Source organism: Antennarius striatus, chromosome 5 (genome assembly GCF_040054535.1).
Source record: "Antennarius striatus isolate MH-2024 chromosome 5, ASM4005453v1, whole genome shotgun sequence".
In the NCBI taxonomy this organism is placed as follows: Eukaryota; Metazoa; Chordata; class Actinopteri; order Lophiiformes; family Antennariidae; genus Antennarius; species Antennarius striatus.
Window position 1 is genome coordinate 18,849,723 of NC_090780.1, and position 11,952 is coordinate 18,861,674.

The window sequence follows — 11,952 nt, forward strand, 5'->3', positions numbered from 1 at the left end:
TCTTTTGACTTAGGTTGTGTTGGTTTGGTTGAGATGTTTTTCACCAAATGTGTTAAAATATTACTTTAAGTCCAGAGTTGAAGATGTTAAAAATGCTGACTCTTATTCTATATGATCCTAAATTAGAATAAATGCTCAATAATATTAACGACTCTTTTCTTTAGTTTAATATCTAAAATATTACTCCTTAAATTCAAACCCAGAATTAGTCTCATACACTTACATGCATTATACTTGTTATTTCTATTGTATACCATATTAAAATTTATCCCATTAATTGGTTTCACATTCACATTTGGGCAGCATGCACTGGCATCTTGTCTGTGATGTATGTTTATCAGTATTAATTAGAAGTAAATATTTAGTTAAATGTTGATAGAACTCCGCAGACAGGCCTGCTGTGGAACTCAGGTTTCATTTAACTTTAATCATGCCCTGACTGACGACCAGCACACCAACACATCTGTGTTGTTTAATACATGTGTGTTGGTTTTATTCACACATTAAATATGACAACGGAAAACTAGATTTTCAGTTCCCTTCATCTAACTCATCTATAAATGATTCATTGACCATGTACAATGCATGAAGTTAACCAGAGACTATTGTATTCTTCTTCCTTGCTTGAATATATCTCAGAAACACTGCGCCTGTTAAGCGCTCCCGCATTAGGGTATCATATTCAGCTCTAATTGAATTTGACAACTATAAGCCAAACATTTCGGAGTCTCTTTCTGATAGTAAATAAATATTAGCCAGTATCAATGGGAGTGGACAATCTATCTATAAAGGCATTATTATTGCAGGTACTGGTTCAGAAAGCAGAACTAAATATTAGATGAGTGAGCCTTCAGACAGAACATCCTGTATGTAGAGTTCATGCTGAGGGCACCATGCCAGCCTGGTTCCCCTCGGTCTAGAACAAGGTTTTCCTGCCTTAACAATGAGCTAATCGTCAACTTTTAATTTGTTTTGGGACCACAGATGGAAAATATTATTAATACATGTACAACCAGATGATCAGAAACTGCATTGCTCTATTGTAATTAAAATACACATAAAGAAAAACATACTAAACGTGTGCGTATAGCAGCCACAGGCTTCATTCATTGTTCTGCTCAGTTTGTACCGCTGGAATTTGTGACTAAAGTTTGTACATTTGTATTTGTGCATGTTGTGGAATGAAGAATTTATCCTTTTTAACATACATTTCAACTGGTAACCTGCGGTTACTTTATGTCTATTTCTTGAAACTCTATGTATGACCATAGAACTCTTGCAGATACAAATGTCATTCAAAAATAATAGGTGGTTATGTAGAAGATTCAGAAAAATACCTTAATTCAAACCCAACAAAATTCAAACTAAAGATGATTTGACACCTTCCAACTTCACCTAACCCTTCAAAGTGCATGTTGGACCCACTGATGATGACCCCTTCTGTTTCCTTTTAGAAGATAGAAAACTCTTTGTCGGTATGCTCAATAAACAACAGTCAGAAGATGACGTGAGGCGCCTTTTTGAGTCTTTCGGTGGCATCGAGGAATGCACCATCCTTCGAGGTCCCGACGGAAACAGCAAAGGTGAGTTTGTAGCTGTTTATGACTTTGAGCTGGCAGACTTTTTTCACAGGCTGCTGCACAGAAATGATTTGGCCTTTCAAAGTTGATGACTTTGCAAAGTTCTCCTTCAACACTCTTCGTTGAGCGATGTCAAAACAGGCTATTTTACAACCATCAGAGGAGTGGTTACACAGGAAAGCTGTAGATTTTGTAAATTGTAACAGTGAATGTCATTTGAAAGCTTTGCTACAGGGATGTGAGATGTACACCGGCGAATCTTACGGATGAACCCCATTTACCTGAGGAATCTATGCACACGGCTCGATAAAGACAAAAACAAGTCAGCCATCGCATTAACTGCCAGTCTTCATGTCCTGCCAGAAAATTGTCCTTGCTACACGAGTTCACAGCGTGAAGTTCATCAGTGGACTTAGCAGCCAATCAATGACACACGATGATAACTAAGCCTGATGATTACAGTGGGCTTGATCATTCTGATTCCTCCGTGAAGCTCCATTAACAAGGCCTCATCAGCCAGCTTACTTGGCTAAGCGGGCTTTAGCTCAATAATTACTGGGAAATTGATCTTTCAAATTCATCAACGAGGCTTGTCAATAGTCAGTGACACTAGAATCCTGCATTTTAAGCCTTGCCAGAGAATCCGAAAGTTGTTAATGGTGTCAGAGTGGCATGTTTAACGGGCTTATTTACCGTTGTTAAACACTGATGCAAACCTTTTTTGAGAGCTCGGTTACCAGATGTCAGATCCTGTCACGCAGTGGGAAAGGTTTCCTTGTGTGAAACTTGTTTCTCTTTATCTTCCTCCTGTCGATGATTTGCCGCGATTGTTGTGTGATGTGTCCAAAGAAACTTTTGCTCTTCTTAAATTTCTCCTTCTTCTCTCCATCTTTAGGCTGTGCGTTTGTAAAATACTCGTCTCATGCTGAAGCGCAAGCAGCCATCAGTGCACTACACGGCAGCCAGACAATGCCTGTGAGTAAACCAAAACCGTGTGTATGAGTGTGCAGATTCACAAGACAGCGACAAGACTTAATTACCTTCTTAAAGTTGTTCATCATTATATAGAGAAAGGAAAATTATCTCAAATATGATCCCTGTGTGCAATTTGAGGAAAAACTCTAGCTGCAAGCTAATCGCCTCAGCAGGATAGGATGTGTGTATGAGAGTGTAAGTAAAGATAAAAGTGACTGGTACTAACTCACATGTACTTCCTGGGACACGGGTGTGTGTGGGCGGATGGGTGGGTGCGCAGGGCGCCTCATCCAGTCTGGTGGTGAAGTTCGCAGACACGGATAAGGAGCGCACCATCCGCCGCATGCAACAGATGGCTGGTCAGATGGGCATCTTCAACCCCATGGCCCTGCAGTTTGGAGCCTATGGAGCCTACGCTCAGGCAAGACACATCGCAAAAAATATTTATTTTAATCCAATGAAGCACAGAGTTTAAAAGAAATGCTCACATCTAGTTAACATATCAATATAAAATACCAGAATATCTTACTTCAAAGAGAGATATTATATTTCAAGGGCTCTGCTGCTGTTCCCTTTCTGATCATTGCCACACCTCCACCCGTACAGGTGCAGCAGCAGGCGGCGTTGATGGCGTCCGTAGGCCAGGGAGGCTACCTCAGTCCAATGGCAGCCTTTGCTGCTGCCCAGATGCAGCACATGGCCACCATCAATGGCCTCCCAGGAGCACCGCTGACCCCAACGTCAGGTAACGGCAATAAAAGAGTGACGGCTGAGACATTGCTTTTCACTATTTTTACCCATGTTGGAACACAATATCCTGATTACAATCCTTAGTCAATATTTTCTTGATGTGTAGCGCACTGCTACCTCTCCAGCTTGGTGTTATGAACATCAATTGGAGTAAAGGAACATGTAATTTGAAAATGAGATCATTTAAAAAAACATTTCTTTCCAATTTCCTTGGATCAGATTCACATTTAGTAACTGTTGTATCACAGTAAAAGCCGCACTGGGACCAGAGGAATCGGCTCTGACATTTAGTGGCATTGCTGATCCACTGGACCGGCCCCTCTGACATTTCCAAGAGTTACCCGGCAGTCGGTCAAAGTCAAACTTTTCCTTTATATCTTAGAATAAGCACAGAGAAATGCTGACTTATTTTCCCTGCCTTTATCCATCTTGCCCTGTGGCTGCAGGTGGCAGCACTCCCCCAGGCATCAGCGCCCCCACAGTGACCAGTATCCCTTCCCCCATTAGCGTAAATGGTTTCACCGGCATGCCACCCCCACAGGCAAATGGGCAGCCTCCTGCAGAGGCTGTCTTCACCAATGGGATACACCATTACCCCGGTAAGTCTGATGCATTTAGCTGCAGGCATGGACACACACAGGATCATTTTTAGACATGCAAGAAATTTAAAAATATCATCCAGAAAATGTAATATACAGATATCAAAATCAATAAAGTTTCTATCCATCTATTTGTCTGTCTGTCTATCTCTTCATTCTGCAGTTCACGCTGATAGACACTAGTGTTTGTAAATGTGCTGGAGCAATGGCCAGCACCTCATTGGTTTTTGAATGTGAGGAAGGAGAAAAAAATATGTCTATTTTTACCCTCTTGTGTCTTTAGTGCTGCAGGAGGTGGTTTTTAGGGAGGACTCGGAGAAAAATGGCTTGGGAGTGGCTCCGCGGAGCTGTTTCGGGGTTCAGGGTGGCTGCTTCCTCTCTTCTCTCTCTGAAGGTAGTGGTCCACCTTGTCTTCCTCGTTCTTTTTCCTCTTTTCAGACTCAGGAAGGGTCAGTAAGGACTTAAGTTTTGAAAACAATGGAAATAAATAATTTGAAAGGCTGTGTAAGTTCAAAACAAAATATAATGCCAAAACACAATATTAAATATAAATGATTTTTTTGATTTGAATATCTCAATTTTGATTCCTATGTGGTCATTTTAAACCAAGTCAGTAACGGCTGTACAGAAAGAACATGAGAGGATATAATTTTACTGTTAATAGAAATAATGTTTCTGATTTTGTTTTTTCTAAAATGTTTACGCGGTTCACACAAGTAAACAAAGTTAACACAGTAACAGTTGAAGGAAACAATTCTTGGCAAAGCTAAATTCACAGATCTACAGAGCTTGTGTATTATGGAGTTTTTGATCTAATTAACACGTCATAATTAATACTGTGTTAAATATTTACAGTTGAGTTCAACTTTAGTGTCACTAATTGACATGTAAGCTAAAAAATTACTTGTAACTTATGTTTAAGAATATTTTATTTAAAAGATATTTTTCATTGTTTTGTTTTTTTATTTATTTGTCATTATTTAATTGCATGTATTATGGACTCCCAGTGTTAACAAATTTTTTTGGGGGGTAGTTATCCAGTGTAGTGTAGCCTATATGTGCTCAGAATGGGGAAACTTACAGGTAAAGTGAAGCATCCAGTGTTCTAACAGTGAATTATGGCAGTAATTATCCTGTTTTTGATATATAACTGCAGACTCTCGTCAGAGAACTAAATGTTTCTTCTTCAATCATTTTGTTTCTAATAAATTCTAATTTACGAGACTTCATTTTTATCCCTTTCCTGTGGTGACAGTGCAGCTGTGTGTTATTATTCTTGTTTTGTTTGTTAGATTTAATGCTTGTCCTTCAAGCTTTTTCTTTTCTGAGGGAAAATAGGTTATTTCGAAATAAGCATAAAGAAACAATCCAACAAAAGAAAGACTCAGAATTTATTTCCTCACACACTGAGAAATGAGTTGACATGCTGCTGCTCTGCTGAAGCTTTTCTGATTTTTTTTCTCTTGTACGTTATTCTCTCATCACCTGTCTTTCCATCCCTCCTCCCTCTCACGTTTTATATATTACTCTCATCCTCCTCTGTGCTGTCTCTTCCATCTGCAATCTTCCTTCTCTGTACCCCTACACACACACACACACACACACACACACACACACACACACACACACACACACACACACACACACACACACACACACACACACACACACACTTCCATCCATCTATCCTCACTTCTCCCACCTCAACCTTTTTTCTGTCTCTGGTGGAGCAGCTCAAAGTCCCACTGCAGCTGATCCTCTCCAGCAGGCTTACACAGGAGTCCAGCAGTACGCAGGTCTGTCTGTCACTCATACCAGCACTCACCTGGTGTGTGTGTGTGTGTGTGTGTGTGTGTGTGTGTGTGTGTGTGTGTGTGCGTGCGTGCGTGCGTGCGTGCGTGCGTGCGTGCGCTAGAGGGAGAGGGAGAGAAAGAGAAAGAGGGAAAATATTCCATTTATTTTAATTTGATCATTAAATATCAAGTGTTTGAGTCCCACAACATCAATTTATTCACCGTTGTGTCTAGTGTGTCCATGTGTTTGTGTGCGTGCGTGCGTGTGTGTGCATGCTTGTGTATGTGCAAGATTAGACTCCATTGTCTGTAATCTGATCGATTGCTTGCTGTGTCCCTGCATATATCACAGTGTTTGTATGTATCTGAGTGTGTGTTTTTGTGTGTGTGCGCGCTCTTGTGACGACTGTTATCTGATCCATCCTGTGCGTGTGTGTGTATGAATGTGTGTGTCTCAGCAGCCTACCCCGCTGCTTACGGCCAGATCAGCCAAGCCTTCCCCCACCCTCCACCCATCATTCCTCAGCAGCAGCGAGAAGGTATCACACACACTGCATCCACATTCACTCCTAAATATTCAAAGGGGCTGCAAATGTTGGCTCACATTTACTCCTGTCTTTAATCTGGAGAACTAATCCTGGAATAGATACTTTTTAAAAACACACAAGCGATAAGAAGTCTTCCCATTGTGATCTCACCTTTAGCCAATCAGTAAAAACCAAATCTATAACCACGAATAGAGAGTACAGTGGGTAGTCAGCATCGCTGTGGATTAATTGTATACTTTTAAAACAGTCTAAAACAAGCTGAAGATATAATAATAATGTAAAATTTTACAGATGCATATTTTGAGTGCCGGGTTATAATTTGTCGGCTGGTGAAAAACAAATTCAGCTGCCGTTACCTAGTCTGTGTCGTCTCCTCCCTCTATATTTTTCATGTTTCATGAACTTAATGAACCCCAGATGTGGAACACTCTTGCTTGGGACCTCACTGCCCTCTTGTGGAAAATAAACCAAACAATGCAAGTGACTTGTCCCCATCCCAGTTCAGAAAAATTCATGAGCTACCCATTCCAAGCCATTAGAGGACGCGAGCATCATTAGGTGTCACAAACATTCATCATTTGGTTTGCAAGGGTTTATTTTATTTTATGAAACTTTACAAGATCAGCATGTTCCAGATTTAGAGACTCTGGCCTCTGTTTCATCATTCATCCAACAAAAAGAAAAGCAAAATGTCTAACAATGGAGAGACATAAAAAAATTACTTTAAACATATTTAAAAGAGTTAACATTCATTTCATCTAGAGGACTAATGAGGGAAATGATTAAGTGGTTTGATCAGATATATAAATAAATAATTGTATAATTCCACATTGGTGCAAGATGCATAAAAAAATCAGTGAGTAGTCAGTCAAAAACATAAATCTTGTGAAATCAGTTAAAGTATTACTTGGATTATTGGATTCTTAGTGTACTGTAACTCCAAAATAAAATAAAGGGGGTATCATATGTGCACAATTTTGAAAAATTTGACATTCTATCTACTTTATAGTTATTTTTTAACAATAAAGTTTTGCAATTATTATTTCCCAGTTTTACTGTGATCTGCTGCTACATCCAACATTTATGCTTCTGTCTTTCCCCTTACCTCTCTTTCTCTGACCTTTGTCCTTTATACCCTTATACCCCCACCCTCTCTCTTTCTCTCTCTCTCTCTTTCTCTCTCTCTCTCTCTCTCTCTCTCTCTCTCTGTCTCTCTCTCTTTCTCTTTCTCTTTCTCTTTCTCTTTGTGTGTGTCCCTGTTCAGGACCAGAGGGTTGCAACCTGTTCATCTACCACCTCCCTCAGGAGTTTGGGGATGGAGAGCTGATGCAGATGTTCCTGCCTTTCGGTAATGTCATCTCCTCCAAAGTGTTTGTGGATCGGGCGACAAACCAAAGTAAATGCTTTGGTGGGTAAAAATGACCAAACCAAAAGATGATTGGTTATTTATTATTATTCTTTTTTACTAATCACCTTCTTTACTGCAGTCAGTACCCCTTCCCTAACCTTGCAACTCCCCTCCCTTAAACAGATGAAAATTCTTTACAATTGTGCAAAAACCTGTCTGTTACTACAAATAAAGGAGGAATGAGTGTGTGTTTTTTTTTAATAATTTAAGATTTTTTTTGTTGAATCTCTGAGTTTCTATTTTTCAATTTTCTTATTTTGATAAATATGATAAGTTTATTTTACTTTATTTAAAAGATTGCTTATATCTCTATCTATCTATCTATCTATCTATCTATCTATCTATCTATCTATCTATCTATCTATCTATCTATCTATCTATCTATCTATCTATCTATCTATCTATCTATCTATCTATCTATCTATCTATCTATCTATATATATATATATACACACACATATACATACTGTATGTATATATATACATTATATACACCGTGTGTGTGTGTATATATATACATATATACCTATATATATTGAGATATATAGATATATGTATGTATAGGACATCAGGATTCACACTGATCGTGATCTGTTTTAATGCCATATTTGCACAATTACATTGCCACTGTGCCACTTTTGACATGACACAAATGCTGACTCTCAGCCTCTAACTCTCGGTCTCTAACTTACTGTAAGCAAAAGCAAAGCTTGTTGCTCGAGCGCACAAAGATAGAGAACTGCTGCCTCAACCTGAGTCGATTCCAGCACAGTTTAAGAAAAACATATAATTATGTGTCAAATTATAACCAGATTCCTGGAAATGTTTAATAGAGAGTCTGTCAGGTGCAGCCTATTCGAACGAAGCTCTGGCTCATAATACAACACAACATTAATGTTGCATTGCTCCTGCTGCAGTGTTGAGATGGAACTTCTAATTTGGGCTTTGGTGGCTTCTCTCAGGTGGAATTTAAAAAGTGAAACTGAAGCATGATGTTGTTTGGTTTACATCCCATCAGCACCTAATTTTGTGATGTTTTATTGTATTCTGATATATTCTGTCAAGCTGTGTGTCAACTATTTTCATGAAGTGCAGCATTGAAGCTTTTATTTTTTACGTTGAAGCCTAGTAAATTGAAGGATTTCAGGCAATATTCTTGTGAATAAAAGACTGTTTCATATTCAGAACCCATTCTTCTGTTACTTCAAACTGATCTGGCCTCTCCATCTAACCACATTCCTCCTCTTTGGGCCTTTCCTCCAGGGTTTGTGAGCTTCGACAACCCAGGCAGTGCCCAAGCTGCCATTCAGGCCATTCAGTCAATGAACGGCTTCCAGATTGGCATGAAAAGACTCAAAGTACAGCTGAAGAGGCCAAAGGACGCCAACCGACCCTACTAGCCCCCGCCCCAGCCGGCCAATGCCATCCTGGCAGGCCGGGGCATCTATTGTGCACAGGGAAAGACAGGTACATCAGAGAATTGACATGAAATATTTGTTGTCCATCTAATCTAGTTTTATTATTTAGAATACATTATGAAGAAAGTATGTTAAATATATTATTATCATCATCTTATTTAAATCTGTAGCCTCTGCTGTGTACCAATACTTTAGTCAGTTTTCACACTTGAAGCAACCACAGCTGGAGTATTTACTTACATGTGGCCTCCTCAGTTTTACTGTAAGTGACCCCGCATTACTCTTTGGGTAAAAGATAATTGGTAAATGGTTCAGTTTGTCGCACAGGGAAGGAATTGCTTCCAAGGAAGAAGCATCTATTACCCCTCAGGCAGGTAATTGTGCTGTTCCTCTTTGTCTCCTCCCTTCATCTGTGTGATGGAGAGTTTAGGCTGTGTCGTTCATTCACCACTGATGACTTCATTCAAGGGCAACTTATCACCCACTCACAAACTAACTGAACCATACCAGACACCGTCCCGAAGCAAATCACTTCAGGGAGACTAGTGCTATCACATATGAATGTGTCACAAAATGTGTGGCATCATTACTTTTGACATTTAAACATTTTTAACTGGATGCCAGAGAAGACATTTTTTGGGTTTCTTTTTCTTTTTGACTGAAATTCAGGATTACAATGTTTTGGATTTTAGTTTTCACCCTTGCATTCCTGCTTTTGCTATCATCATATCCAAATTTAGAAAGTTTTGTGGAATAGATGAGTCCATACTCAAGCAGCAAGCTCAACTCCTCCTCAAACATTTCAGAAACAGGATTAAACAATGTGATAGAAATAAAAACAGCCTCTGCCACCCTAACTAAGTCAATGCAGAGTAAGTACTGATTTTCAAAAGTCTCCACAAAGTTGTTATGATTAATTAATCGGAACTCAGGGGCTCCGCTTGACTGATGCTTTCTGTTATTAAAGTCAGAAAAGAGCTAAAATAACATTGCTAAAGTGGATTCGCTGTCTCTTTGAATTGTCCATTAATCTTAACAGAGATCTGAGCAGGTGGATGAATAAATACAAAAAAAATCACATGCAATGAAGTTCATGTAATCGATGGACATTTGCTGCACCCTTAAACATATAATTATTAACATCAAGTGTACTTTTAGTAAAGACTGGGATAACAAGATAACAAGTATAAATGAACAGCCATGCTAGCAGTTCTGTCTTGCTGTACTTTGTTACAGTCCTGCTTTGAAAGTCACTCTGCTAACATGCTTAGCTCAGAGGTGCAAAAAGCATGCAAAATTTTGTTAACAGCTAAAAAAGATAAATATAGCGAAGGCTTGGGTTGTTGATTTTTGTTAGTTAGAAACCAAATGTGGAATAAAAAATATTTACCTGAAGAAAAAAAGAAACTGCCTCAAACATGGATGTCTAGAAAAGCTTTTCCCGATTCATTTTTGTAGATGTAATGATGACCAGATTTCTAATCCAGTCTTTACAACATCTGATAGACATCCATACATACATTGTTGAGATATTTCAGTGTCATACAAAAAATATCAACCTCTCGCTGGGGCAGTAGGAAATATCCCAATAAAGGATTCATCCTCTGGAGACCTTGAATGTTATATTAAAATCATTTGGCAATCCAGTAGTAATAGACATTTTAATCTGGACCAAATTTGTGTACCGGTTGACAGATGATCATTAGCAGCCCTGGAGCCTTGTGTCTAGCACAGTAAAAATGTTTCATCCCCAATAGTTTTACTTCATGATGAGCATGATGCACCTCTGCTATTTTTTTCTTTTTGCTGGAGATTGCATGACTGTTGCTTCTGTGCTTTTCAGGTTTTGTTCAGAGGAATCAAATGTTGACTTTTTGCCACCCATCACTGAGTGCAATCTCAACATCTGGACCACTGAGGCTGCTTCGGAAACAGACAAGAGAGAGAGAGACTGACAACCGAGTCAAGGACACCTGCTTTTGGATGTACTAAAATTTTGGACCTCTGGAGAGAATTTGTACCAGCTTGGTTAGCCCCAGGACTTTTTCCTTCTGCACACATATACACATCTATTTCCCCACAAAACCCTGCTTGAATGACAGCTACCATTTCTTGACCACAAAAAACTTTTACTTGAACAATGAGGAAAAAAAGTAAAAGAAACTTTTAAAAAAATCTACTTATAATGACCAACCCCGCTGAACTTTGAAGGGAATACGGATGTCAAAAGTCCAACAAGAACAAAACTTTTTAAAAACTCAGTAGAGGATTGCCGTAGGAGATCTGACTGAACGATGGTACGAGTTTGTTCCAATTGACTTTTGAAAATCAATTTATGAGACCTGAAAGAGGAAGGGACAAGAAATTCTCGGAGGAAGAACTTAAGTAGGGAATGTGATATTTTCAGGACACAAATTGGCGTCTATATGGGACGGCCATCTTTAGCTCGGAGTGCCTGTCCATTTCCAGGGAATACCGTTGCCAAGGAGAGCCATAGCAACGGTCTCCAGGAAGTCTAACCTGTCATTCCTTAGTTGTTTTAGGGACCAAAAGACCAAACATTTTTATTGCTGAGGACTTGTAGCTCTAATATACTCGGACCACTGCATCTCTTTAGTCAGTGCTAACTGGTTGAAGAGTCACACTTAAAAGAAGTGTACATTTCGGATATATACAACACATGTATATATATACATATATATATTGCTGATATGCTTTTTGAATACTGGCAGAACTATTTCAGACGACCAAATGGGGTCTCTCACTTCGCTAGTTTACAATTACTCAAAATGTTTATTTTTTTCTCTTCTCATTTTGTCTTGGGAGGGGATGGCGAGTGCATGGGAGGGGCTGCTCCGTATCACAGCCTTATCTTTTTTAA

General features: G+C 39.1%; 1 protein-coding gene across 1 annotated transcript in view; it reads left to right on the top strand.

The window, feature by feature from the left end:
• celf4 (CUGBP, Elav-like family member 4) overlaps positions 1–11,008 on the top strand; it is a 76,061-nt gene extending 65,053 nt beyond the window's left edge. Inside the window, exons 4-14 of the mRNA XM_068314595.1 lie at positions 1,455–1,583; positions 2,476–2,555; positions 2,836–2,976; positions 3,162–3,300; positions 3,752–3,904; positions 4,188–4,298; positions 5,638–5,700; positions 6,159–6,236; positions 7,510–7,653; positions 8,917–9,120; positions 10,915–11,008. Of these exons, the coding sequence (XP_068170696.1) occupies positions 1,455–1,583; positions 2,476–2,555; positions 2,836–2,976; positions 3,162–3,300; positions 3,752–3,904; positions 4,188–4,298; positions 5,638–5,700; positions 6,159–6,236; positions 7,510–7,653; positions 8,917–9,053 (1,175 nt within the window). The 3' untranslated portion in view covers positions 9,054–9,120; positions 10,915–11,008. The remainder of the gene's footprint in view (positions 1–1,454; positions 1,584–2,475; positions 2,556–2,835; positions 2,977–3,161; positions 3,301–3,751; positions 3,905–4,187; positions 4,299–5,637; positions 5,701–6,158; positions 6,237–7,509; positions 7,654–8,916; positions 9,121–10,914) is intronic.
• Positions 11,009–11,952: the final 944 nt, after the last annotated feature.